The following is a 27,810-nucleotide window of genomic DNA, read 5'->3' as shown; positions in this document are numbered from 1 at the left end:
GCACCTTTACGATGATTCCATGCCATGAAGCACATCAACCCCCAACTCATATGGTGATATTGCTCTCTCCAGACCTTCTCCTTCTATGTTTGGCATAGGACTGGGTTGCTCACTGAAATGTAGACTTTTTCTCTCAGTAGAGGGGAGCTGCAGGGCAAAGCAGTGCCCTAAGTAAGATCTTTTTTGTTTGTGTGTGTGTGTGTGTGTGTACGCATGCCTGGGATGGGTGGGTGATGAGGCAAATAGGCCTGGCAATGAGAAGGTTAATGAAAGCCAGTGGATCCACCTCACTATACTTCATCAAATGTTGGGCATGGGGAGGGAGGACTGGAAATGTTGCTCGGAAAGCAGAAAGTTTTTTGGGCAGAGTGATGGGTTGAAAGATGTTTGGAACTGTGAACAAAGAAAATACCTCCTGTTCTTTGATTCCCGCTGTCTTCAGAGTAACAGGACTTTGTGCATATGTTTTGTAAACAAACAGAATTGCATCAAAGAAATACTTTACTCCATATCAGTTTCTCCGAATGGAAACAACCTACAAGACCCCAAATATCCAATTGGGTCAAAAAGCAGTAACAATACTTACAGAAGGGAGGCTCTGCATGTACATTATAGATGCTGGGACATTTTGTGTTTTTTCTGGTACAAATTTACATCCAGCTTCATACAGCTTTGTCTGTTGATCATAGTCGCATTCTCTTGTCATGCAGTTGTTTCCTGTGCAGCTTTGGACTATATATTTACCAGTGATATCAGCTGAACATCTGAAGGAAGGTGAGATAGAAAGAGGCTTAGCTAACAAGCCACATATAACCAACAAATAATAATCTCTTATTTATTATTTGAATCGTGGTAGACCCAAAACCTCCAAACATGATTAGCATTAGTTAGACACCATGGGCAGTGGGTGAACCACAGACTTGGGGAGGCTAGCCCCCTAGCTGCCCCATCCCTTCTACCTGGAGCCCTGCTTCTCCTGCCCACCTTCCCCCCGCTGCAGCCCAAAGGCCTCCCCCGCAACCCTGGAGCACCCGATGGGCAGGCAGCACAGCCCAACCCCCACCGGAGCGCCAGGTGGGTGGATGGCACGAGCACCGGCTCCAGCCACCCAGAGTCCCTTGCTGCAGGCCGGCCCCCCTCTAGCCCAGCTTGGGGGAAGGGCCCTGAAGCCCTCCCAAGAGTGGGAGGTCTGGAGGCTCCCACCCAAGGTGGAAGCAGAAGCAGCCCCTGCTCGTGTCACAGGCCCCCCGCCCAGGGCAGGTGGAGGGACCCAGGCTCCCCAAAGCTTCCCGGGCAGCTCTCCCCAACCCGGCTCCGGCCAGGCTGCGGGGCCTCAGAGCCATAGCCTGGCCATTATAAGAGCTGGGTGGGGAGCTGGAGGATCCGTGGCTCCTCTTAGCTTCCTGTGCGGCTCTTATTATGGCCAGGCTGCAACTCTGAGGGCCATCCCCGGCCAGAGTCGGGTCGGGGAGAGCTGTGCTGTGGGGAGCCTCCTCCTGCAGCCAGGCAGCGGGGACATGGTTCGGGGGCTGCTCTCAGCCCCCTTATCCCCCACCCACACGCCGGGCAGGTGAAGTGTCTGCCACAGCTGTCCGGGCTCCCCGGCTGGACTTAATGCTGTTCTGGCCAGGGGGTGGCGGTTGAGGGGGGAAGAGGAGGGGAAGAGGTTGGGTCTGGCCATGCCCATCCACTTTCAAAAGTGGAAGGGCTATGCCCCCCAGGTCCCTCCTGGTTCCAGCGCCACTGGCCCGAGGCCCCGGCCACACGAGAAGGAAGAGGCACAGCAGAGTGTGGGTGGGGCCACGCAGGCAGTCTGGGTAAGCTCAGTTTCCCCTGCCTTTGATACCCGCTGCCCATGTTAGACACCATCTCTGCTCCAAAGACTGTACAATCTAATTTACAAGTGGTCACAATAATAAAATACTGGTAGTCTTTTTTTTTTCCCAGAGGCATCCTCAAGAAATTATTTATAGGTTGTGTGTGAAACACCATCTATGTGAAGAAGAAGAATGCAAGTGCCTCCACTAGTCCATCAGTATGCCTCAATCCAGACATGAAGGACCCTCTCCTGAGGTGAACGGGTACTACATTCTCCATGCCCATTCAATCACTGTCTCGGGGACAGAGTTCTAGGGCTAGAGCTGACCCAACACTCTGATCACTAAGGTACTAGCTATTCCCCCTGGAGTGGACTTAACTGGGAGATGGGTGCTCAATGGCTTAATTAGACACAGGGCTGATGTGCTAATGAGAGCAATCAACCCATCAGCTGGGAGCAGTTAAGAGGCAGGAGGGAAATGCAAGAGGGAGGATGCCAGGAGATACAGGGGCACATGATGAGATCTTTCCCTCTGCCACCCCAGTGAGTGGGCTATGGGGAAGTTTATGTACACTCGTATGTTGCTGTACTGATGAACTGGTGGAAGGGACCTAATAAATAACACACTTATGCTTATAAACCTGGAAAGTGTCCAGCCGGTTTGCAGTGTTTGAAAGGGTGGAGCAGGGAGCCCTGTCACAGTCTCCTTCAGAGGTGACTGCCAATTAGAGTGCCAATTGCAGTACAGAAGTTTGGTGATGTTGATACTTGTCCATTAGGAATTGGACTGAAAACACTAATTCATTTCACAGTGGTCAATAAGTGACTGGCAGATGGTAATGAGTTTTAGGCACTACCAAACTGGTTTCAGTTCAGATCAGTGCCTGAGAAGTGAAAAGTTCTGTATCCCATTTCAAACCCACTGAGATATCCAGTCTCACTCTGGTTTTTGTTTCTCATTTACAGAGTTGTACCTTTAAAAAAACCCACTTAAATATGCAGAATCTAGAGAACATTATCATAAGATAATAATAACGCTAAAACAGGGAAATAATGGGATGTGCACTTTGACCATGTACGTTTTTAATATTTAAATAACACTAAACATGAACTAGTAAGAATGTTTTGGAACTTCCGGATCCCCACCCCCCAACCCCCAGGAATTTGAGAAAACATTCTTATTTACTACGTGCTAACTGCTATTTGATAAAGCCAGGGTAAATCAGAATGTAGAGAATGGGAACTCAAATCTGTAATTGCATCTATATTAAAAGCTCATTTAGTGGTAAAAATGTGACACATTACAAAATGATAGTGATAATTCAATGAGACTGGTCTGTAGACAGCAATATTGTTAGTTAAACATTATCGTATAAGCTTCTTTTTTAATCCTATGAACAGGGCTGGCTCCAGGCACCAGCCCACCAAGCTTGTGCTTGGGGCAGCACCTGGAGGGGGGCGGCGTGGCGCTCCGGCCCCCGGGGAGAGCGGGGCCACGGCCGGGCTCGCCGCCCTCCCCCCGGCGCTCTGGCTGTCCTCCCTCCCGGCGCCCTCCCCCCGGCCGCCGGGGGGAGAGCGGAGCCCCCGCCGGGGCTCGCTGCCCTCCCCCCGGGGCTCCGGCCGCCCCCTGCGGGGGCGGGGGGAGCGGCCAGCGGCTTTTTTGCCTGGGGCGGCAAAAAAGCCAGAGCCGGCCCTGCCTATGAATAACAACTTGCCAAGACTCTTCGCACAGGGCTCAAAGTACAGACTGAACACAGATAACCAGTATGTGCCAAGTATCACTGAGATATTTAAAATTTCATCAGCTGAACACAAAATATAAAAAGTTGGTACCTAGTTGCTTCAACACTTGCTTTTCCAGAGTTTACAGACACATAGAAAGGTGCATCGTTATTATATTCATCAAAAACTCCCCAACGAAGATGGGCCCATTCATGGACAAAAACTTTAGCTGTGGAAGAGCAGGAGCAAATGTGAATTCTAAATACAACACTTTACAGTTTACTTTATATTTCCGTAGATCATTTAAACAAATTTAGGCCCAATCCTACAATCGTCTCTGCTTGCCCACACAGGACTCACTGTGGGATCCGGCTTGATCCAAATAGGTCACTGTGTTCAGATTAACCCTCCCAGAATATTAACAGACCTAAAGTAAAGATCTGTTTCCATACAGGAGCTTCTGACTATTCCAGGTATCAAGTAAGGTTTCTCATGTTACCCATGTCTTTTAAAATAATAATTTTGGCTCTTATATAACACAAAGGAAAAGGTGTATATTAGAAGACCATAGAGAAGTTAGTTTAACTTCAGTTCAGGGTAAAACTAAGGATTACATAGATTGTTGAAGGTGAATAAAGTGTAAATGATTAGACAATCAGAATACTTTTGCAGAAAACCAAACTATCTCACCAAGACAATCTAACCCTTTTCTTGCAGGTGTTGGTAAAGCCATTGACATGGAGAATGTATATCATGTTGTCTAACTAAAGCTTTCAACTAAAGATGGGCCAAGGAAGCAGAGCTCAGATCAGATTACGTTTAAGCCAGAATTCAAGGTTTGAGTTCAATGCTTCACCCAGCTACAATTTGGGTTTGTATTTGACTTTACTAGAATCCAATGAATTATTCTAAGGAGATTTTTGTCCCAAACTGCCAGAAATCTGATGAGAAAGACAGTTCTTGTGAGATTTCCAACATTTTAGGCCAACAAATCTCTAAATTTTTTATCCAAGCTAATTCAGGTTCGTCTTGGATTTGAATCCAAATAAACTTGCACATTTACCAGATTTCAGATTTGAGGGACTGGTTTTGACATAGCTCTGTTTTAAAAGAAACACATAAATGATTGATTCTAACTTGTGCGTGGAACAGAGATAAATAAATTGGACAGTATATTGGTTAAATGGGCATAGGAGAAAGTCATTGTTAAAAACATCAGGTTACACTGCACAAAACGGAGAGGTCTCTATTGGGGCTTTTTTATTTGCTTATTAATGGCCTCACATAGGCAATGCCCATGCAGTAAAAAAAACCTGCTGTTGAAATCAAAATGGGACTATTCTTAATTCCTTGTGAATGTACACTTACAAGAAGGGTAGTTGGGCAAATGTGACTTTCAGAAGTTCCAGTAAAAACCTTCACGTCCTCAGAGCAGGATCCACTCATGAGAGTTTGGTCCATTCTAGAATCCTCTGGGACTGGTTTTCCTGCATGTTCACCAGGATACACCCACTGCAACTCTCAGATTAGTTTACTACACTGTAATGTTAGGGTATAGATTATTTCCAAGTCAAAGCAATGATTTACGAGGAAAAACAACCTTCATTTACTGTAAAATTATTAGCCAGTATTTTCAAGAGACTGGTAATTTTAGGTGCCTCCATTTCTGAGTGGTCAACTAAGACTCATCCAGGGAGCCTGATGTTCAACAGTTTGTGAAAAAAGAGGCTCTTTTAAAGTTAGGCAGGTTGGGCAACCAAAAATGGAGGCATCCCAAATCACTAGTCACTTTGGAAATTCTCGGCCATTGCATATTTATACCAACAAACGCAGAAAATTAAAGTCCAATAGATGGTGCTACCTCGTGATCCATAGATGTTATACAAATTGTCATTTAACAGGAAGTCTGGAGTGAAATGAATATATCGTCCCTTTTCCCCACATCCTCCATATTGCAGCGTGTAGGGATCATCTCCGTACTTCAAGTAAGGATTAGCCACGATAACATCTGCCTGAAAATAAAATGGCCCTTTTTTAAAGAGCATCAGGAAATGGAGGGTGACAGATGACCCTGTTGAATGGGCTCATCCTGCAGCAATCACTCCCAGTGATTGTTCCTCTGGGTAAGGACGGCAGGACTGGTCATTAGAGGGCAATACAAATTCTAAAAAGAGCAATTTATATTTCTACATTACTGAAAAAACGGCTTGTCTACACAGTGCGGTAACATGCACTACAGAGGAGTGATTTCTAAAGTGCAGCACTACGTTAAAGTGCACTAGGGAATACACACCAGCAGGGTCTACAAGGACCAATTAATGAGTGACATGTTAGTGTAGTTTAGAAATCATACCTCCATAGTGTGCTTTTACTCCACCTTGTAGACAAGACCCTATGTCTCACGCGTATGAACGCAACAAATACTTCTGGTTTGTAAAGAGCGCTCTAAGTCTTACCTTATCATATGACTCTGTTTTTACACTTAAATACTCAGATTTTGGCAGCCAGTGTTGAGGAATTATAATTTTTACAGCCTTGAAAAAAAATCTCTGTTTTGTAGCATTGAACAAGTAAGTAGAAGCCTCTTTGACCATGTCCTGGTAGGGAAAGAAAAGAATAGATTTATGAATTACAAATTGAACTGTAGAGGCAATGAGTAGTTTAGCCTTGCTAGGAAACAAGAGTACATAAAGTAACACTAAGTATGTGAAGGTATAGAAAGAAACCAATCTTGGCCAACGGAAGGGCTGGGGCAGATTCCTTTTTCCATGATGGAAATAGAAACCAAATTATAACTCTGGGACACTCTGTATTTCTCCAAGGGCACAAATATACACCGCTCCTTGCTCAGGGCTTATGATAAAAAACACAATCTATCCCTTAAAATAAAACCTCCACCCAAACATGAAATTTCCTCAAAAAAGTTACATGGGCTTGAGGTGCAGGATGATTCAGTCCTGGACCAGTCCTTTTCATTAATCTGTAAAGTGTACTGTGGTGCTTGATGAATCAAATAAAATAATAAATAGTAAGTAATAACCTGTAGTTTCCTTTTTCTTCTCCCTGGGATTCCTTATTTTTTTGCTCCACTTCTATTAGGTTCTACTTTCTCCTGCCTCTACAGTGGGCACTACTTTGTCACTATTTTCCTGTTCCCCTCCTCCTTGCTCCTTCCCCACCTCTCTTGAATAGTTTGGGGGGTCACTAGTTAATGGCTATGCCCCCCCCTCAGTTTATTGTTCTCTTTACAGCAAGTGAATGCTCAATGACCAAATCGTGATCATGGAGCAAAGATCTACACTGAGAACTTAAAGAATAACTAAAAACAGAAATATCACTATATACATACACACACACACACACATATACATATATACACACACACACACCAAGGGTTTTTAAGAACACAGTGAATGCCTGCAAAGATGGGGGAAAGGAGGGATAAAAGCAAATGGCAAACATTGTAATGGAGGTGCAGCAATTGGCAATTAAATATCCATGTTCTGGAGATTCTGTAGTCGAAGGTACTCATGTTTTGGAAAGAAGTAATTAAGAAGGAGGTGATACATAGAATCAGCCTGACCCTGAGCCATAATATTCCTGTTAAACTTCAAGAGATTAGTACACTCATTTCATTAACAAAAGCATTTGAATAAAAATTCAAGTTAAGAACAAATTTAGTAATAGAATTGATCTAGCTCCTATGAAAATCAAGAGAAAACCTCACATTGTCATTAATGGGGGCTGGAACTGGTCTTTTAAGATTACAGCTAATCTAGAGGTAGAACTAACCAAGAAGTCTGAATGTCACAGAAGGACAATACATATACCAAAGTTCTTACCTTTATGTTTCTAATGATATTGTGATCTTCCGGTAACTCAGGGTTAATTGCAATAACAATATCCTCATAGCCACCATTTTTCAGCTGAACCATAGAACCTCTCACTACAGGTACTAGAAATAAAAGAACCAAGCTCTTGAACACCCTCATTGTCCCTTTCTCCACAATTTTTGTTATAAAAGTGGTGGTACAGCAGCACTATTTATACAGTTGTTTATGGGCATTTTGTTTGTACATTTTGTATATTTTATGGCAAGTATATATGGACTGCTGTGTAAATTAAGTTTGCATAACTGTGCTCAATATGGTGGTGTAGGTTACATATTAATACACTGGGGAAATTCCTAAAGACTGAAAGAAGCTAAATCTGAGCTGTATTTCCTTATCCATGCACAGATGTGGTGCAAAATACAGTGAGCAGTTATCACATGAGGCAGATATTGCTCAGCAGCCTCCAACTTCATCATCGGGCCATCACCATTTCCCTTTCAGCCTTCACATACATACCCCACTGGAGTTCTGTAGCTACTCAGGGTACAGGTAACCAGCTCCTTTCTCCCATCCGAGTGTCCAGTAAAAGGCTTCCTATGCCAGGGAAGCAGAGGGGAAGCTGGGTCTCCCAGAATGACAGGGGGAATCAGAACACCATTGATATCTATAGTGGTCCAGGGAGCAAAATATCCCCTATTCAGTGTAGCAAAGAGGCCTGACTTTCCAAAGCGTCTGGCATCATGGACCTTTCCAGACCACCCTACATCAATATTGATGCTTCTGCTGCAGTAATCAACAAATCTTTGGAGGACACCTGATGATGAACTCTGAGGCCTGGTATGGTGGGCAAAGCATACACTGGTCCCATCAATGGCCCCAATACGGTTTGGGAACCCCAGCCATGCAAAGCCATTGATAATCTTCTGTGCAGTGCCCTAGCCTTTATGACCTGTGGCAGCAGCATCCTGTTAATACCTGCTCACACTTCCATGACAACAGCCCTGACAGTTGACCTATAAACACCAAACTGGTTATCTAGTGACAGATAGCAATCCGGGGTGGTGAGCTGTCAGATAACGATGTACGGGGGGCAGTGTTTGAGCATTGGCCTGCTAAACCCAAGATTGTGAGTTCAATCCTTGAGGGGGCCACTTAGGGGATCTGGGGCAAAATCAGTACTTGGTCCTGATAGTGAGAGCAGGGGACTGGACTCGATGACCTTTCAGGGTCCCTTCCAGTTCCATGAGATAGGTATATCTCCATATATTATACATATGTTTCTGCAGGCTGAGGGGAACTCTTGGTTGGTTGCTGCAGCTCCAAGGTGAGCTCCACTCTGTTTGGCTCAAATGACCTTTTGAACTTTATAATTTACTCATACTAGTTCACTTCTAGCCCTCCTGGATTTCCTTCTGAGCGGAGGTTTGCATGCCTTCTGATTGATTCCATTGATTCCCCAAGTAGAATCCACGCACAGCCTACACTTACTTTCCACAGTTTTACTTCCCTCTCCACTGGCCCTTTATACAGTTCACCAAGTAGCATTCCAGCCATGGTCATGCCACCCCCCTGTCATAACTATAAAGGGAAGGGTAACAGCCCTCCTGTGTACAATATTATAAAATCCCTCCTGGCCAGAGACTTCAAAATCCTTTTACTTGTAAAGGGTTAAGAAGCTCAGGTAACCTGGCTGACACCTGACCCAAAGAACCAATAAGGGGACAAGATACTTTCAAATCTTGGTGGGGGGAAGGCTTTTGTTTGTGCTCTTTGTTTTGGGGGGAGTTCGCTCTTGGGACTAAGAGGGCCCAGACATCAATCCATGCTCTCCAAATCTTTCTGAACAAGTCTCTCATATTTCAAACTTGTAAGTACAGCCAAGCAAGGCGTGTTAGTTTTATCTTTGTTTTCTCAACTTGTAAATGTACCTTTTGCTAGGGTGTTTACCTCTGTTTGCTGTAACTTTGAACCTAAGGCTAGAGGGGGTTCCTGTGGGCTCTTTAAGTTTGATTACCCTGTAAAGTTATTTTCCATCCTGATTTTACAGAGATGATTTTTACCTTTTTCTTTAACTAAAAGCCTTCTTTTTAAAAACCTGACTGATTTTTTCCTTGTTTTTAGATCCAAGGGGGTTGGATCTGGATCCACCAGGAGTTGGTGGGAGAAAGGAGGGGGGGGTGGTTGATTTCTCCTTTGTTTTAAGATCCAAGGGGTTGGATCTGTGTTCACCAGGGAGTTGGTGAAAGAGTCTCTCAAGGCTACCCAGGGAAGGGAGTTAGCCCATTGGGAGTAGTGGCAGTGGACCAGATCTAAGCTGGTAGTTAAGTTTAGAAGTTTTCATGCAGGCCCCCACATCTGTACGCTAAAGTTCAGAGTGGGGAAGGAGCCTTGACACCCCCCAAAAAAAAGATTAAAGCACCACCCTAAACTTAAGAACATCATCCAGTACTAGGTAGAAGGTAATTTTATTGCAGCATAGCACATAAAGCCAACTGTACAATTCTATTTTCCATTACAGTGGAAGAAGGAAATATGGCTCTGCACAGATTTCAGTTGTGAATGCCTGCACGCAAAATGGCTTATATTGCTCTTATAAAAACAGATTTAGCTATATCTTATCAGTAATGTAACTGCACTTTAGAAAGAATGAAAATACTTTTACAAAGCTATTTTAGACAAAAAGTAAACTCAAATAAACAGGGCCAACCATAAGCATGCATGTGACTTTAGCAAATATAGTAAAAAATAAAAGATTTCTAAGCTTAAAATGGTGTGACTTTCCTTTCCATTCCCCACTTTTCATCTTCCATTCTTTCACCCCACCTCACCCTTAACTGTTTTGACCTCCTCCTTTATATCAGTTCTGTGACCTTGTATCTTTCTCTGGATCCCATCTTCCGGTGTCTTTAGTATTTCCCCCATCTCTTCCCTACCCAACACAATCAGACTGGCTCACAGCGATAATATGAAATCATATGGGAAGCTCTTGACCCCAGCCTGGCAAAGCTATTAAAATAATTCTCATTGTTTTTAAATGGGGCTTGTCTCTTTAAATTATGCACATAGGTGTTCACAGCCCTCACAGGTGTTCACTGGGGCTGCCTCTCTGTCTGGAAACCAGCAGCTACTGTCTCCATGATGGTGTTTGCACCAAGAAAAGAAGGAAGCTTTGCACAGCTAGCCCCACCCCCACCCCAATGTGGTGGAGGCAGGTTGAGTTAGGAGCAGGAAGGGAAAGCTGTGTGGAAGCTCTGCTTAACCAAGCCTTGGAGAGAAAGGGAAGTTTTCCTGGGTGCCCCACCCCAATGCTAGGGAGCATGATGACTGGGGGAAAATACTCAGTCTCTGTGGCTTGGTATGTGTTGTAAGGGGAATGCCCAGAAGTCCCCCGACAGCAGGGTGGGAGCAAGGATGAAAACAGCTCCCTCGGCCTTTGCATTTCTCTCCCTTCTGAGTCTCCCCTCATTTTAAGCTCTCCCCATTTCTTCTCTTAACTGCTTTCTCTTTTCCCTCTTACCTATTTCCCTAGCCTCAGAGTTACCCAGAATCCCATTTTTTCTCTTCTTCCCCACTCATCCTACCTGCAGGTGCAGTAAAAGTTGGGGAATTCTTCAAGCCATCCTGACCTAGGCTTGGATTCCCAGTTGTTCAAATGTCCATCAGCCTTCTCTTGACCTACAACTCCATGGAGAACAGCTCTTCAGGGTCACCAGTCCCTCCTCTGGCTGCCCCATGTCCTGCATGCTCCTGAGTTTCTTTCTCCCGGTCCCAGCCGAGCTCTTTTATTCCAGACTCCTCTGCTTTGGTCCATTTCAGCTTTTCCCCCTCATTTCTCCACTTGTTTCCTTTCCTTCCCATCACCTCTTTTCAGGTCCCTTTTCCACCCCTGCTGCTCCTCTGCCCCTCTCCCCACCTGCACTAGCCCAAAAGTGTTCAAAGCACCAAACCAAATGAACCTCTCTTTTTTAGACTCATAGACTGTAAGGTCAAAAGGGACCATCATGATGATCTAGTCTGACCTCCGGTACATTGCATGCCACAGAAGGTCACCTATCCACTCCTGTAATAGATCCGTAACCTCTGGCTAAGTTATGGAAGTTCTTCAATCATGCTTTAAAGATTTAAAGTTACACAGAATCCACAATTTACACTAGTCTAAAGAGCAAGTGATCCATGCTCCATGCTGCAGAGGAGGGCAAAAAACCCTCAGGGTCTCTGCCAATCTGACCTAAGGGGAAATTCCTTCCCAGCCCAAATATGATGATCGATTGGACCCTGAGCATGTGGACAAGACCTACCAACTAGACATCTGGAAAAGAATTCTCTGTTATTACTTAAAGCCCTCCCTATCTAGTGTCCCATCATCGGCCATTGGAGATACTTGCTGCTAGGAGTCACAGCATGGCTCTATGCCATTGTAGGCAGTGCCATCATACCATCCCCTCCATAAACTTATCGAGTTCAGTTTTGAAGCCAATTAGGTTTTTGCCTCCTCTGCTCCCCTTGAAAGGCTGTTGCAGAATTTCACTCCTCTGATGGTCAGAAACCTTTACCTAATTTCTAGCCTAAACTTGTTGATGGACAGATTACATCCAGTTGTTCCTGTATCCACATTAGTGCTTAACTTAAATAACTGCTCTCACTAACTGGTATTTATCCCTCTGATGCATTTATAGAGAGCAATCATATCTCCCCTCAGCCTTCTTTTGGTTAGGCTAAACAAGATAAGCACTTTTCATACTTTTAAACGCAGTTCAGACCGGGCTTGTCAGCGAAGAGCCAGTCTACTCCCACTTCAACAAAACAAGGAACAAAAGTAAAAATTCTGTGGGAGAACAGTACAGTAACTCCTCACTTAAAGTTGTCCCAGTTAACGTTATTACGTTGCTGATCAATTAGGGAACATGCTCGTTTAAAGTTGTGCAATGCTCCCTTCTAACGTCGTTTGGCAGCCACCTGCTTTGTCCAGGAAGAGCAGCCCATTGCAGCTAGCTGGTGGGGGCTTGTAACCAGGGTGGACCGGCAGCCCACCATCAGCTCCCCACTCCCCTAAGTTCCCTGTGCTGCAGCTGCCCATCAGGCTAGCAATTGCTGGGCAGTTCAGCTGTCCCTCCCCCCACTGCCATGTGCTGCTCCTGCCCTCTGCCTTGGAGCTGCTCCCAGAGACTCCTGCTTGCTGTGTGGGGGGCAGGGTGGAGCTAATGTCAGGGTGTCTCCCTTCCTCCCTCTTCCACCCTCTAACTTCACCACCTCAACCAAGCTTCATAATCATCATAGCTGTGGACAGTATTAAATTGTTTGTTTAAAACGTATACTCTGTGTGTGTGTGTGTATATAGTTTTTTTGTCTGGTGAAAAAAATTACCCTGGAACCTAGCCCTCCCCCCCCCCCATCCCATTTACATTAATTCTTATGGGGAAATTGGATTTGCTTAACATCGTTTCGCTTAATGTTGCATTTTTCTGGAACATAACTACAACATTAAGTGAGGAGTTACTATATCTGCCACCTCTGATTTACATGCTGAATCAGTTCTGCCTCTGCAAAAACCTGACTCCGAGGGTGTGTCTTCACTGACAAAAAAAAGGGTATAGATTAAAACAGGATAACTTATGTGTGATAACTATCCAGCTGTAAAAACATAGTGGAGGCAAAGTTCTTTAGTTTTACTGTGGGGTAAACTAGGTGAGTTACTCTACCCACAGGTGGGGCAAAGTGCTTACCTTCTGGTAAATACTATAGGTTATGACCAAGAGAAAACTCTCCTGCATTTGTTATCTCCTCATAAAAAACAAAAATTTAAAGGTGCAGCAGACAGAAAACAAAACCACATTAGTGACATAGCAACATACACCATGCTTCGGAGCCATTGACTAATCAAATGGCTAACAAAACCAGTGTTTTATTAGATTTGAATTTGGCCAATTGTTTTCAGTGGTGGTAACATTAGAGGTGGATTTGGCTTAGTATGTGAAAGGCTACATTCTTTACATTTGTTTGATGTTTGAGGATGCCAACAACAAGCAGACCAATACTCTGTAACATTTAACTTTTTTTGAAACATTTTCAAATCTTCTTTAAATTAACACCCTCAAATTTTATGCATGCTGTAGCAGGGTGCTGGTGCAAAACCACCTAATTAGCCTCTGCCCGGTCAGCTCCAATCAAGGGAAGCAGATTGGGGCTGATGGAAAAGGCCTGATGCTGTCCTGAGGATTGGTAACACCTGCTGACCTGACAAGCCAAGGGCTATAAATGCTGGGGGGAGCCAGAAGGCAGGGGGCAGCCAGGGAGAAGTTAGTCAGGGAGGGAACTGGAGGCCCTCTAGCTGAAGGCTGACTCTGCCTGTAAATGAGGAGACTAAACCTGTAAAGCTTGTATATAGATGGACACTGGTGGTGGGACAACCTTAAGTAAATAAAGACACGGGTGTTGCACAACCCTGAAGCCTCTCTGAGCCTTATTGGGGAGAGCAAGCATCCCCAGGAAGAGGGGCAGGTTGTGAACCCTGTTACAATGCACAAAGCACAAGTTTCTTTATGAACAGTGGGTAAAAAACAGATTTACAAGCCCAAATGATGCTTGTGTGTGAAACTTCACTTTTTGTACATACAATTTTTTATGCAAAATAATAGGCACAAATGTAGAGGCTGCCTTCCGCTCCCTTTGACATTTTGGCAGAGGTATTATGGTAATGTACATGCAGTGATACAGTTAACCAGGAGTGCTGCCAGCTTTTCCGCCGCCTTAGGCGGCGACAGAATGTCCCACCCCGAAATGCTGCCCCCCCACAGAGGCAGCGGAAGGTCCCGCCGCTGAAATACCGCTGCGCTCGCCGCCCCCCCAAATTGTAGCACCCTAGGCGACCGCCTAGGTCGCCTAATAGGTTGCGCCAGCCTTGCAGTTAACAGCTCATTGTTTGCATTATAAACCTTGATTTCTAGTAAAAATGGGCAAAAGAAGTGGTGTGTGGACTAGGTTTCAGTTATCATTTGAGTTGAGACTGACTCATGTCTAACTTTGAGGTTAGATGGTTCCAACTCTTGCAAGTATTTTTGAGAGTTTGACTCCAAAAGGCTGAAAACAGATTTGCAGCTGCATGTTCTGAGGGAACAAGCTCCTTAGGTCGTAACATTCCTGGAAAATATCCTTCACTCATGCACTTTAGTCTCAACTAAACACAGTGCTTGGCTATCTGTGAATCAGCAATGAAGTAAGGACCAGCATGAAGTTCATTCGTGCCTCAGCACATCCTTCAAATGGGTGCACTTCTAAACCAACTGTTAACTTGCTGTTCCCTCCGGATGCCATGACATCCATAAGAGCTGAATTATAAAGACATTCACCATATAGGCAGCTCCAGGAAACCTCACTGTACATCTTCTTTTGCATACAGATTTAAGACCTTATCTCATTCAATTTAATTACAGCTTTTTCATCATAATATATATGGAATATGTAATCAAATGGCATAAAGCTTTAGGTGGCATGAGTTAGGGTGCATATATGCAGTACATACAATGTAGTTTTAATTTGACCTGGCCTTTCAAGCATGCAGTGTGCATGCAGTATGATACTGCTACTAAATCACCATGGTTTCTACAGATCTGCATTTTGGCTTTCCAATAATTTTTTATATACTCATTTTCTGTGCTAATGAAATTTTTGCATATTTCTTGAAAGTATCTAAACAAATACTAGAAAAATAAGTACACATCATCCAAAGTTTCATCTTAAGTCATAGTAGCTTTCGTTGCAGTTTCTGTGATAATCACTTTCTTCTTTTTATTTAAAGCACATATGTTTGCACTTGTAATAAGGCAATCAGCTGTTAACAGCCCAAATCCTATCAACACTATTATTGAAACACCGTACTCAATATTAGCAGTGAGATAATCCACTGGGAGAACAAACTTCACAGCTTGGGCTATATTAGATATTTCAGAGTGCAGGGAGGCTTTAACAATGGCCCATACAGCCATATAGTTTATAGTTATATTTTCTGTTGCAAAGCTTCTTCTCTAAATACAAATATTTCCTTGTTCCCAGCATGCTGAGGTGTCAGAGTGCAGGTATAGCACTGGTATAGCATTATCAAAGTTGTCCAGAGGACTTTCACTTGTTCTTATTTAGAAACTTACAGCTGAAAATGGAAATATGTCAGATTATACAACATGTATTTAACCCTGTAATTAAAACTGTTGATCTGTTCCTTTAGAAGCAGTCAAATTGTTAGCAGCACAAGTGAGCGCCTATTCCAGTTACTCAATTCAACCATCTGAACAGTGAAGGTTTCATGCTGGACAGATCCCATAACAGAACACTTGCTCTGGTAACTTGAGGGAGACTTGAGGAAGCACTTGTGAACTTGAAATCTCATTGAGGACAAAGATTCATGATATTGAATTTAATGGCCAGAATAGGCTAATTCTGTCCTCATCGAAAGCCTTGCAGCCCTACCAACTTCACTCAATTCAGCCTAGAATTAAGAAATAAAAATGTAAGTAAAATTGTTGAGTCAAAGGCTTTCACTCTTCACTCCACTTCACATTTGGAGACCACCTGGCTCCCTTCTGTGGCTGCTCAGAAAGCAATATGACAATATTATGACGGTAAGGCCTCCGATTACAGTTGCAAGCACCACTTTTGCAATTCTTTAAAATCCATTGGCCTAATCAGTCTAAAATCACCCCAAAACCAGAAGTTAAATCCTGGCCCCATTGAAGTTAATCATAGAACTGGAAGGGACCCCGAGAGGTCATCTAGTCCAGTCCCCTGCACTCATGGCAGGACTAAGCATTATTTAGACCATCCCTGACAGTTGTTTGTCTAACCTGCTCTTAAAAATCTCCAATGATGGAGATTCCACCACCTCCCTGGACAATTTATTCCAGTGCTTAACCACCCTGAGAGTTAGGAAGTTTTTCCTAATGTCCAACCTAAACCTCCCTTGCTGCAATTTAAGCCCATTGCTTCTTGTCCTATCCTCAGAGTTTAAGAAAAACGATTTTTCTTAATCCTCCTTGTAACAACCTTTTACATACTTGAAAACTGATCATGTCCCCTGTCTTCTCTTTTCCAGACTAACCAAACCCAATTTTTTTAGTCTTCCCTCATAGGTCATGTTTTCTAGACCTTTAATCATTTTTGTCGCTCTTCTCTGGACTTTCCCCAATTTGTCCATATCTTTCCTGAAATGTGGCACCTAGAACTGGACACAATACTCCAGTTGAGGCCTATTCAGCGCAGAGTACAGCAGAAGAATTACTTCTCATGTCTTGCTTACAACACTTCTGCTAATACATCTCAGAATGATGTTTGCTTTTTTTGCAACAGTATTATATTGTTGCCTCATATTTAGCTTGTGGTCCATTACTACCCCCAGATCCCTTTCAGCAGTACTCCTTCCTAGGCAGTCATTTCCCATTTTGTATGTGTGCAACTGATTGTTCCTTCCGAAGTGGAGTACTTTGTATTTGTCCTTATTGAATTTCATCCTATTTACTTCAGACCATTTCTCCACTTTGTCCAGATCATTTTGAATTTTAATCCTATCCTCCAAAGCACTTGTAACCCCTCCCAGCTTGGTATCATCCACAAACTTTATAAGTTTACTCTGTATGCCATTATCTAAATCAGTGGTTCCCAAACTTGTTCCGCCGCTTCTGCACCTCCCATTGGCCTGGAGCAGTGAACCGCGGCCAGTGGGAGCCGTGATCGGCCGAACCTGCAGACGCGGCAGGTACACAAACCAGCCTGGCCCGCCAGGGGCTTTCCCTGCAGAAGTGGTGGAACAAGTTTGGGAACCACTGATCTAAATCATTGGTTCTGTTCAATATCTTCATCAGACCCAGAACTGATCCCCGCAGGACCCTACTCATTATGTCCTGCCAGCATGACTGTGAACCACTAACAACTACTCTCTGGGAATGGTTTTCCAACCAGTTTTGCACCCACCTTATAGTAGCTCCATCTACTTTCCATTTTCCTAGTTTCTTTATGAGAAGATCATGCAAGACCATATCAAAAGCTTTACTAAAGTCAAGATATACCATGTCTACTGCTTTCCCCCATCCATAAGGTCGGTTACCCTGTCAAAGAAAGCTATCAGGTTGGTTTGATATGATTTGTTTTTGACAAATCCATGCTGACTGTTACTTATCACCTTATTATTTTCTAGATGTTTGCAAATTGATTGCTTAATTATTTGCTCTTGAAGTACAGAAGTTAACTATAGAAGTTAAGCTGACTGGCCTGTAATTCCCCGGGTTATCTTTATTTCCCTTTTTATAGATGGGCACTATATTTGCCCTTTTCTAGTCTTCTGGAATCTCTCCCATCTTCCATGACTTCTCAAAGATAATCGCTAATGGCTCAGATATCTCCTCAGTCAGCTTCATGAGTATTCTAAGATGCATTTCATCAGGCCCTGGTGACTTGAAGACATCTAATTTGTCCAAGTAATTTTTAACTTGTTCTTTCCCTATTTTAGCCTCTTCTGATCCTACCTCATTTTCACTGGCATTCACTACATTAGACGTCCAATCACCACCAATCTTCTTGTTGAAAACCAAAACAAAGAAATCATTAAGCACCTCTGCCATTTCCACATCTTCTGTTATTATTTCCCCCCCTGCATTGAGTAACAGGCTTACCCTGTCCTTGGTCATCTTCTTGCTTCTAATGTATTTGTAGAATGTTTTCTTGTTGCCCTTTATGTCTCTAGATAGTCTGATCTCATTTTGTGCCTTGACATTTCTAATTTTGTCCCTACATACCAGTGTTATTTGTTTATATTCATCCTTTGTAAATTGACCTAGTTTCCTCTTTTTGTACAACTCTTTTTTTGATTTTTAGATCACTGAAGATCTCCTGGTTAAGCCAAAGTGATCTCTTGACATACTTCCCATCTTAACTATGCAGTGGGATAGTTTACTCTTGTGCCCTTAATAATGTCTCTATGAAAAACTGCCAACTGTCTTCTATTATTTTTCCGCTTAGACTTGCTTCCCATATGAAGTACTTGGGACTTAGTATAAAATGATAAGTGTTTGACATTTGCTAAACCTTTGTAACAATTCTGAATGTAAGATGATTGATTATGATTCTGCAGTGTCATTGGCACATTACACATGTAGAGACAGGAGAACTTCCAACATCTGCTTTTTTCACAGGCAAAATATAAATCCATGTGGATTTATTCCTTCTAAGGTCCCAGCCACATCACAAAAGCAGTGTTCTAGGAAATAATGGTATAAAACCTAAATTAAACAATAATTTAACTACCCCATTTTTGCTCCTGTGTAGAAAGGGCAGAATTTAGTTAAAACAATTTCTGAAAAGCATCCAAAACTAATATCATCCTGCTGGGCAGATCCTTATACTTATGAAGATCTCTTAGCAAGGATGTCAATGCTCTAATGTCCTTTAATAGTGTTTGAGAGAATGTGATGCAGTTATTTATTCCAGTGTATCCACAATGGAGTTTGTTTTACATGCCTCAGCCCACATTACTCCATCTTACCATTTTCTATGTAACCGAGTATATACATAGAATGACTCCATGGCACTGTGGGGTGTGATCTGACAGTCTTGTTAGCTTGTTGAACATGTACTTTCAAGTTGTATCTGCCATTTTCAGAGCCAGAATAGATGTACCTGGAATAGGCACCGTCATGCTTGATAATGTCTAACCCTAGACATAAAAAACAACAGAATTAGCAGAAAGAAATTACTGCATTAGTTAGTTCTTCATTGTTAGAAGGAAACTCAAAGTCAACGACAAGGGCAAATTCTGCTCTGACTTATATCTCATGCAACTCCATTGAGTTTGGTGCTGTATAAAAATCAGAGAATAATTTTGCCCGGGCTATTTATAAAATGACCAAGAGAATGTGTGACAGATTTTTGTTACCAATCTGCCTGGGCCACAGTTGATGAGGCTGGGCCACAGGATCATAACATCACAGCTATCAAAGCAGCTGTAAAATCATATTTTAAGTACATGACAGGGAAGTTTCATAGTAGATCTGGTATGACCTGTATAAAACAGGGCCATGTTTTACAGGTGTAAATTTACTTCTACTTCAACAAGACTATATGAGGCCTGGTAAATTTTTGCTCTTGGTGATGTGTAACATTCAGCCATTTTGTCCTACATGTTTAACAATTGAAGTAAAATGCACAATATAAGCAAAAAAAATCACCCCACTCCACCACTCTCCCAGTCACCCCCGCCTCTGCCAACGGCAGCCTTGGGATGCGGGGCCCAGTTTAGGGCCCAGTTCAGGAGCAGGAACTGGGCTGTGAATGGCCGCTGAGCATGGACCGATGCCCAACCACCAGGCCCAACAGCGGCCTCCAGCACCACCACCACAGGCACTGCCCAGGCCTGACCCACAGCCTGTGCAGTGATGGCTGGTCTCAGCTTGTTCCCACGACTGTCACCTGCACTACATGATTCCGGTAGAGTGACCAGATGTCACAATTTTATAGGGATAGTCCTGTTATTTGGGGCTTTGTCTTATATAGGCAACTATTATCCCCCATCCCAATTTTTCATACTTGCTATCTGGTCAACCTAGGCTCAGGAAGGTGGCCGTGTCGGCAGCCAACTTGTTCATACAGATTAGTTTGGTGTTGGTCTTTATAGGATGTGATGTTGCATTAACAAGAAATTAATTTTTTTAGTTGAAACATAACTTTGTAAACATATTGCACTTAAGGTGCTTACCCACCCACAGCAGCAGTAATTACTGGCTATGCTTGGTAAAACTGTTTTGCCTTCCCTTTGCCTATAGTCAATCTCGTGCATTAGGACAGGAAGCAAATTCCTGGAAGAGGAAGTAACCAAAACAATCAACTCAGTCTTATGATGTCCTTTCAATAGTGGGATTCTAGGAAGGGGAGGGGAAAACAACCACACACACCTAAAAAAAACCTTTACAAAGTTGCCATTGTGCAAAACAGTTATTGATCAAGACAAGACGTGAAAGCTACTGTGTATGTAAGTACTTGCTCTGCTTGAATGCAATTTATCATTCTTTACCTTTTATTGTAGCAAGTTTATATATCTTTGCTGATTGAATGCTGCTTTCTAACCCTTTTTCTACTGTTGATTTAGCTCCAGTTTGTTGAAAGTATTTTTAGTAACGTAATGTGTCATTGGTTTATGATTGTCTTTCAAACCTCAGAGGAGGCACATGCTCCTGTAGAGACTACAGTGTATGGAGAGTGAGAGGAGCAGGTTTCTATACCTAGTGCTGTCACCCTGAGACTTTCTGAACGTCAGTTAGGCCAAGTTCTCAAAGTTGAGCACCTAGATAAAAGTGGTCCTACTTTCAGGGGTTGAGACCCCAAAGCTGCCTTTGATTAAATGGGAGTTGTGGTTGCTCGTTGCATCCACAGACCAGACCATTTATATCTCTGCCTATGGATTTAATAGTTAATTTTGTGTGCCAGTGTTTGAAAGACTGAGCTTTAAGCACGTAGTTAAAATGGGGGCTGAAAGCAACTGAGATATCTGGATAAAAATCACTACAGATTGAAGCTAGCCCCTCGTAATCAGTTCAGTATTCAAGTTATCTCATCCTGCCCCAATACCTAACTTCTCTGAGAAGTAATTGATCTTCCTGAAATTTTGTGTTCCTTCTCTCATTCCAGGACAGAGTTTTTCTGGGAAGTTTGATAAAAAAAGATAAATTAGTTAAAGCATTTTAAAGCTATGGTATTTTGAAAACTTCCCCAACATTCACTTCTTTTCGACATCCAGAATTGCTTGGCTGATAAACGCAATTTGTTTTATGGATTTTGCTGAGGAGAGATGCCTTTTAGTTTTGAGGGGAGCATGATAGATGTAAAGATATATAAAGAGTTGGTTTTAGGTATACAGGTCACCATCCAATACCCATTAAAGTCAACGGGCGTGCTTCCAGAATCCTTCCATTAACTTTAATACCTGTTGCATCTGGCACATAAAAAGCAACATTCATTGAATAACAGTTATCAATATTTATAGTATAAGGATTTTTTAAATAACTTAAATGTTTATAAATATAAGCAGCCCTTCTTCTGACTCCAGCCCCTGTGTGAGAAGTAGGGGCATGAGCTGAAGAGCAGGAGGCCATGAGACTCAAGGCTTTTACAAAAGCTAAGACCATTAGATTCAGTTTAATTTCAATGGAAAAACGATTTAAAAAACAAAATGTTCTGCAGTGTTTGTAACCCCAGCACTGTACTAGTGCAGGGGTTCTCACATTCTTTATAATGTGGACCACAGCTCCTGTCATTTCTGCCTCCCCTCCCCATCACATAACATCCCTGTGGCAACTTCAGCAATTGCTTACATGAAAGAGTCACACTGAGAAAGTATTTATGTATTTGTATTTTCTTTCAATGTAGTTTAGAAGATAGAGATGAGAGAAGTGCCAGCCCCATGTGACCAGCTGCCGATTCACAGACTGCCAGCCAGCACTCTGCAGAATAGCAGTGGTCCAGGAACCAGAGTTTGAGATCTGAAAGTAAATGTAATTAAAAACTGACTACTCTGTTTTCATTGTCTCCACTGAGAAAAATACAAAAACTGAACAAGCAGCAAGAGTAGTCCCTGGGCTCAATTCTAGTCTCATAGGACCTATCACAGTAGCTTTTTGGTGTTGGCCTGCAGTCCTGTCCCTGGGTTCAGTTCTCAGTCTGTCCAACAGATCCTGTCACAGTATCCCAGTTATAGCCCCTGCTGGGCTAGCTTTCAAACTCTTTCAGCCACTTCTGGGCTTGCTCAAATATTGTCCTTGCTCTGATAGGGAGCAGTGCCCCCAGGGCTTCTTCTCTGGAGATTCTCCACTGGTTGCCCCAGCTCAGTCCCTCTTTACTATTCTATTCCACCCCTTTCAGGGGTAACAAAGTTCAACAATTACTGAACCTCTTCCAGGACTTTAGCTCCTTCTCTGGGGTTGCTCTCCCTTGCTCAGAGCTTAAGCTACTTCCATAGTGGCTGGGGGGGAGGGGAACCCTATATCTAGCATCAGCCTGCTGCTTCCCTTTACCTACAGACTATGTTTCCCTGGACCGTATCCTTCTAAGCCCCAGTATCTTCCTTGCTTTTCTGTCTGTAGCCAGCATTGAGCTGTCCAGCCCTGCAGCCAGTCAGGAGCACCATCCTTGCTCCTCTGGCTCTAGCCAGCAACTGATCTGCTCTGTCCAGCAGCTCATTTTTATATGAGCCTGATGGAGTATGATTGGCTGCTCCCTACAGCCTCTCTAGACAGTTTGGAGGACACAGCTCTACTGTTCCCTTTCCTGTGGCCTCCAGCAGGGGTCCTACAAGTTCCTGCTACACCCCATCACACCTCCTTTGTAAAGTGCTTTGAGATCTACTGATGAAATGCATTATACAAGAGCTAAATATTAATTAATTAATATTATTACAAGAGTGTGCACGAGCAGGCTTAGGAGCACTTTCTACTTCTATACAAAATGTGTATCTTTCACTCCACCATAGGCTGACCTTCTAGCTAACCACTGCTAACAGGGGGGTGTCAGTCCTGGTGGGCAGTCATGGTCCCAGCCCACATGTCCTTTGGAATGGACAGTACTGCCAACACTGAGCCCGAACCAAAGCTCATTGAAGTCAGTGGATCAATGGATCAGGTCCACTGTTAACCTCTCCTATTGTACTCAGGAAACATAAGCAGCCAAATTATTGATGCCTCCCCTAGAGATGCGTTGGAGGTGAAGTTGGGATTGCCAACCTTCCAGGGTTGTCCTGGAGTTTCCAGGAATTGAAGATTAATTAAGCTTTAATTAAAGATTATGTCATCTGATGAAACCTCCAGGAGTACATCAGCCAAGCTCTTTGAGCCAAGATTGTCAATTACAATGTGTGTGAACAGCAGCCACAGCAATGAAGTCCCAATTGCAGTTGGGTCCTCAAGGCACTTGTGCAATATAAATGAGAAGAAAAATAAGAGCCAATCATAATTGGTGAATGAAAACTTGGATCTATCATTTTTGACTGTCCCACTAAATAAGTATTTATATGAGAGATCAGAGCATCCTTGAAGGAGCTGTTTTGGTCTATTGGGTAAATATAATGTGATTTTGGAAACATAACTGGAAGAATTTTTGTGTGTGTATTTTGAAAATCCACTAGATGTCAGTGTAACCAAAGCATCAAACTGCTAGACAGCTCTTAACTGGATGTCAGTTAACTGGAGAACAGGGATGTCCGTGGAACAATATTTATAGACCCACTTACTCCATGGACACAGTACATCTGAGGACTGCTATGTTTTATTGTTACTCTAGGAAATATTAACAGGAACAATTTCACCACTGATTACTCTGACTCTGTGATGTAGTTCCTACCAATATATAACTTCTGAGGAGTAGAAATATAAACACTTGTGAGAATGATGAGCTGGTAGTACCCTCCAGTTTAGAGGTAGGATGAGCAGGCAAAATGAAGCGCTACTGAATAGGTGTTTTTGCCGCTCCAAGCGGCGGAAAAACAAAAAGCCACAATCGCGATCGGCAGCAGCTCCACCGTGCCACTTTCCTCTTCGGCGGCAATTTGGCGCCAGGTTCATCCCTCTGAGAGGGACCGAGGGACTTGCCGCCGAATTGCCGAAGAGCCCGATGTGCTGTCCCTTCCCCTTGGCCACCCCAAGCACCTGCTTGCTGAGCTGGTGCCTGGAGCCGGCCCTGGGTGGAAAGCAGGTAAAACTAGGGCCACTTGTAGGGTTGCTAAGTTTGGTTGGATGCATTCCTGGAGGTTTCCTCTCATTACATAATCTTTAATTTCTGGAGACTCCAGGACTCTCCTGAAGGGTTGTCAACCCTAGCCACTTGAGGAGTTTAATGCCTGTGAATGCTGCTTTGTGACTGTAATTTTTCTCTTTATAACTCCCCACAAGAGACCTTCCTCGCTTTTCTCCAGAATGTGACGACTATTCTTTCAGACATAGAGGAGTGGTTCAGGCTCTCTCCAGAGACCATCAGGGCTGCTCTCAAATCCACCAGAGAGATTGTTGCAGAGTGCTACGAGGTGCTCCCTCCCTAGGTTGAGGGCATTTTCTATTTATAGCGCTCCTAGCTTTTGCATTGTCAGGAATGAAGGACCAGCCCCAAACACAGATCTCCAGATAGTGATGACAGTTTAATCACCAACTCAAACACTCCTAGGCTCCCAGGCCAATTTTTCTATCAGGAAACAACTCAGATATGTATGATTGGGCAGGTCATCAGATGAGAAATCCCATGTTCATGGAACATTTCTCATTAATTGACAAATAAAAAATAAAACACAATCCACAATTCCCATGATTTGTTCTGTTTTACTGGTCTTTATGCATAATACATTGCACCTCCAAGCCTTCTGTTTATTATACTCTACTAATTACCCTCTTGTGTCCCATTCACCTATACCCAAAAGACATGAAGAAAACCAACATGCACCAGAAAAACAAAACTGGGGAGTCATATTGCCTTTACATGTAGAAGAGCAACTAAGAGAAATTTAATTTCTGAATTTCATTTCATGGCATAAAAAAAACCACCTGGGAAATGTAGAAATTGCACTAACCAAACAAACACCCAGATGACTCTCTCAGACAGGGCTTGTTTTCACAAGTGATTTGCAGTTAATATGGTTGTAAAGGTTAACCTGGACATTCCCCAAATGTTTGTTCCAGGCATAGTCCAAACGTGGTAACTACCTTGAACTGTCAGTTAATTAACTTATACAAAATCTAAGTGTAGGCATACCCAAGTTCGCCAATACATCTATATGACTAAGTATACTTCAGTGGAAGCAGCAAGAAACCCCATACTGGACTGTGACATTCCCCAAGGTATAATCTGGAGGGCTGAGTAGTGGTGTCTCCTCAACTCTCCAATTGGGGTGCCTTTTACACTGCTTCGCTTTGAGAACAACCACTCCTGGTCTATTTATACACAGCCTCTAGAATGCAAAATCACTGCCAGCTGAATTATATGCATGCTTCTAGCCAGCCATTCCTGAACTGTATTGCAGAGTGACACCAGTAAATTCCCAGTCCAAGACTTGTCCCCAGAAATTTGCATCTTGTACTGCCCAGCTCTTTCCTTCTGTACTGTACAAGCTTATAGAAAGCCCATCATTTCATAAATGGAAAATGATATGCACAAACCCTGCTATCTCAAATTAAGTCTCTCAACCACTTCAATCCAGACATACACTGGTTTAGATCAAACAAGTTTATTTAACTACAGAAAGATAGATTTTAAGTGATTACAAGTAATGAGGCAGAAAAGTCAGAACTGGTTACAAAGAAATAAAAGGTAAACCGTAAACTAATATCTAAGTTAACAAACTAAGTAAATTTAAAGCAAAAGGTTTCTCTCACTATATGCTTACAGCAGTCTGGTTGGATTCCTTCAGCCAGGACTCCTCCCCCCAGTTCAATGATGCTTCCTTCATCTTTCAAATGTTGTTGATGCCATGAGTAGAGATGAGGGGAGAGAGGTGATTTTAGGGATGTGTTCCACATTTTTATATCTTTTCCTCCTCTTTGAGAATCATCTTAGGCTGGGGTTCAGGTGAAGCCAGTCTGTTTACATGGGAACCCCCAACTGCTCCATTTCCAAGAGGTAAAGTTCTTACTCACACCCTTCTTCCTGCCAAAGAATGGCCACTTACCCCACTGATAGTCCATTTGATTGTGTTGACACCTGGCTGAGGCTTCAGTTTGCCTTTTGTCTCTGAGGAACTGGTACGGGCTGCTTTCCCAGACTTGGAATATCCCTTAGTAACATCATACACAGAATCTTATGATGTTACATAAAATGTTGCCACATATTTTACCAGAACAATAATGATCAGCAAATTATGAGTTTTCCGATGATACCTCACAAAGCATAGTTTGTACAAGATTTATCATAATTTTGTAAAAGTGGTGAACAAAAAGGAAAATGGTGTGTCTCATGGACAATTATGGAATAATTAACCCATGGAAAAGTTCCTCCCTAGCCCCCATTAGTGATAAGCTGATGATCTGAAGCATGAGGGTTTATGTCCCTTATAAAATAATTTCACTCCATCGAATATAAATATGGATGTTTTCATTACCCATAGAATGGATGATCCTTTCCCATTTTTGGATGGTCACATCACACAGCATGATGTTGCAAGTTGGGCTTGCAGGATATAGGAAAGATGAGTGAAAAGCCATCTGCTGAATAGCTTTTCCTCCTTGATGCTGCATGCAATTGCTTCTACATATGATGTGACAGGTGGCATTCCTGCTAATTTGGCATATATTGTCTTCTCTTCTACTATTTTGCTTTTGTTCTTTCGTTAATAGTTTAGAGTTGAAATGTTGCGTGTGATTGGTGATTATATCAGGAAGAAAGTGTTTTCCATATGCCCATAAGTAGAGTTGTGCATGTACTTAAGCATTTGCAAGGCCATCAGAAGTATATACTTTGTTTCCTACTCGCTGAACATAACTGAAAGGATGTGAAGGTATGTATGAAAATGACAGATTACAGATCTATCTAATTTCTTATTAAATCTCACCTTTCCTGACAGCTAAGCAACTGAAAAACAAAAATAGAAAGACATAGTTTTTGCTACTTTTTAAAAAATAAAGCACAATAATGTTGCAAAATTCTTGCAAGATTAGAATTAAATTCTACATCTAGATTGTCATTTATATTCGTGTCTTACTCTACTGAGTACATGCTTTTAAATTCAGTATTTAGTCTATGTACATGTACTGTAACATAGCATAAAGTAATTTAAAGGAGAACAGAAATACACATAAATGTACATCTATTTTAAAGTCAATTCACTTAATTTTCAAATGTATTACAAAATGATTTAAGTCTCCCCTTATGTATTTTAAAAATCACAAACAGAACAAATCAAGATAGATTCCTACTGAACTTTCATCTTACAATTAGTTTTATTACATTCTGAGCTCAGGACCTCCCCTTCTATTTTTCTTGTGTAAAATGCAAACAATCATACTTACAGCTATTGATACAGCTATTATAGACCCAGCTACTATTAACACTATTGTTAAAACATTACTACCTTCATTGATAACATCATCATTAGGAGTACTATCAGGCGAGGATTCCTTTGGAGGGATAAACAAAGCTGCTTGTGCTATATTAGACACTTCTGAGGTCAGGGAGGCATTATCAATGGCACGTATTGCAAAATAGATTATGGTGCCATTTTCTATTGTGACATTTTCTGATTTAAACTGAAATGATTCTTTGGTGCCGGCAGGTTTAGGTACCAGACTAGACGTATTCACGGAAGTAGCATCCTCAAAGGTGTTTCTCAGGGCCAGAAGACTTTCACTCATTTTTATTATGTATTTGTCAGCTGGAAAAAGCGAGGAATACAAGTAAGAGTGTGTTAGTAATGCCTATTATATTATCTGTAAC

The 27,810-nt window shown here is 42.6% G+C and overlaps 2 protein-coding genes across 2 annotated transcripts in view; both read right to left on the bottom strand.

The window, feature by feature from the left end:
• The window catches only part of LOC122172190 (calcium-activated chloride channel regulator 1-like), a 28,174-nt gene extending 20,620 nt beyond the window's left edge, over window positions 1–7,554 (bottom strand). Inside the window, exons 1-5 of the mRNA XM_065554186.1 lie at window positions 7,384–7,554; window positions 5,998–6,138; window positions 5,403–5,553; window positions 3,653–3,770; window positions 587–764 (exon numbers count right to left, since the gene is read on the bottom strand). Coding sequence (XP_065410258.1) covers window positions 587–764; window positions 3,653–3,770; window positions 5,403–5,553; window positions 5,998–6,138; window positions 7,384–7,533 — 738 coding nt within the window. The 5' untranslated portion in view covers window positions 7,534–7,554. The remainder of the gene's footprint in view (window positions 1–586; window positions 765–3,652; window positions 3,771–5,402; window positions 5,554–5,997; window positions 6,139–7,383) is intronic.
• Window positions 7,555–25,590: 18,036 nt separating this feature from the next.
• LOC101943666 (calcium-activated chloride channel regulator 1-like) overlaps window positions 25,591–27,810 on the bottom strand; it is a 31,527-nt gene continuing 29,307 nt past the window's right edge. Inside the window, exon 14 of the mRNA XM_042851526.2 lies at window positions 25,591–27,748. Within this exon, the coding sequence (XP_042707460.2) occupies window positions 27,321–27,748 (428 nt within the window). The 3' untranslated portion in view covers window positions 25,591–27,320. The remainder of the gene's footprint in view (window positions 27,749–27,810) is intronic.

This window comes from Chrysemys picta, chromosome 8, assembly GCF_011386835.1.
Source record: "Chrysemys picta bellii isolate R12L10 chromosome 8, ASM1138683v2, whole genome shotgun sequence".
NCBI lineage: Eukaryota > Metazoa > Chordata > Testudines > Emydidae > Chrysemys > Chrysemys picta.
Note: the sequence above shows the minus strand (reverse complement) of the source record. Positions and strands in the feature narration are given on the sequence as shown.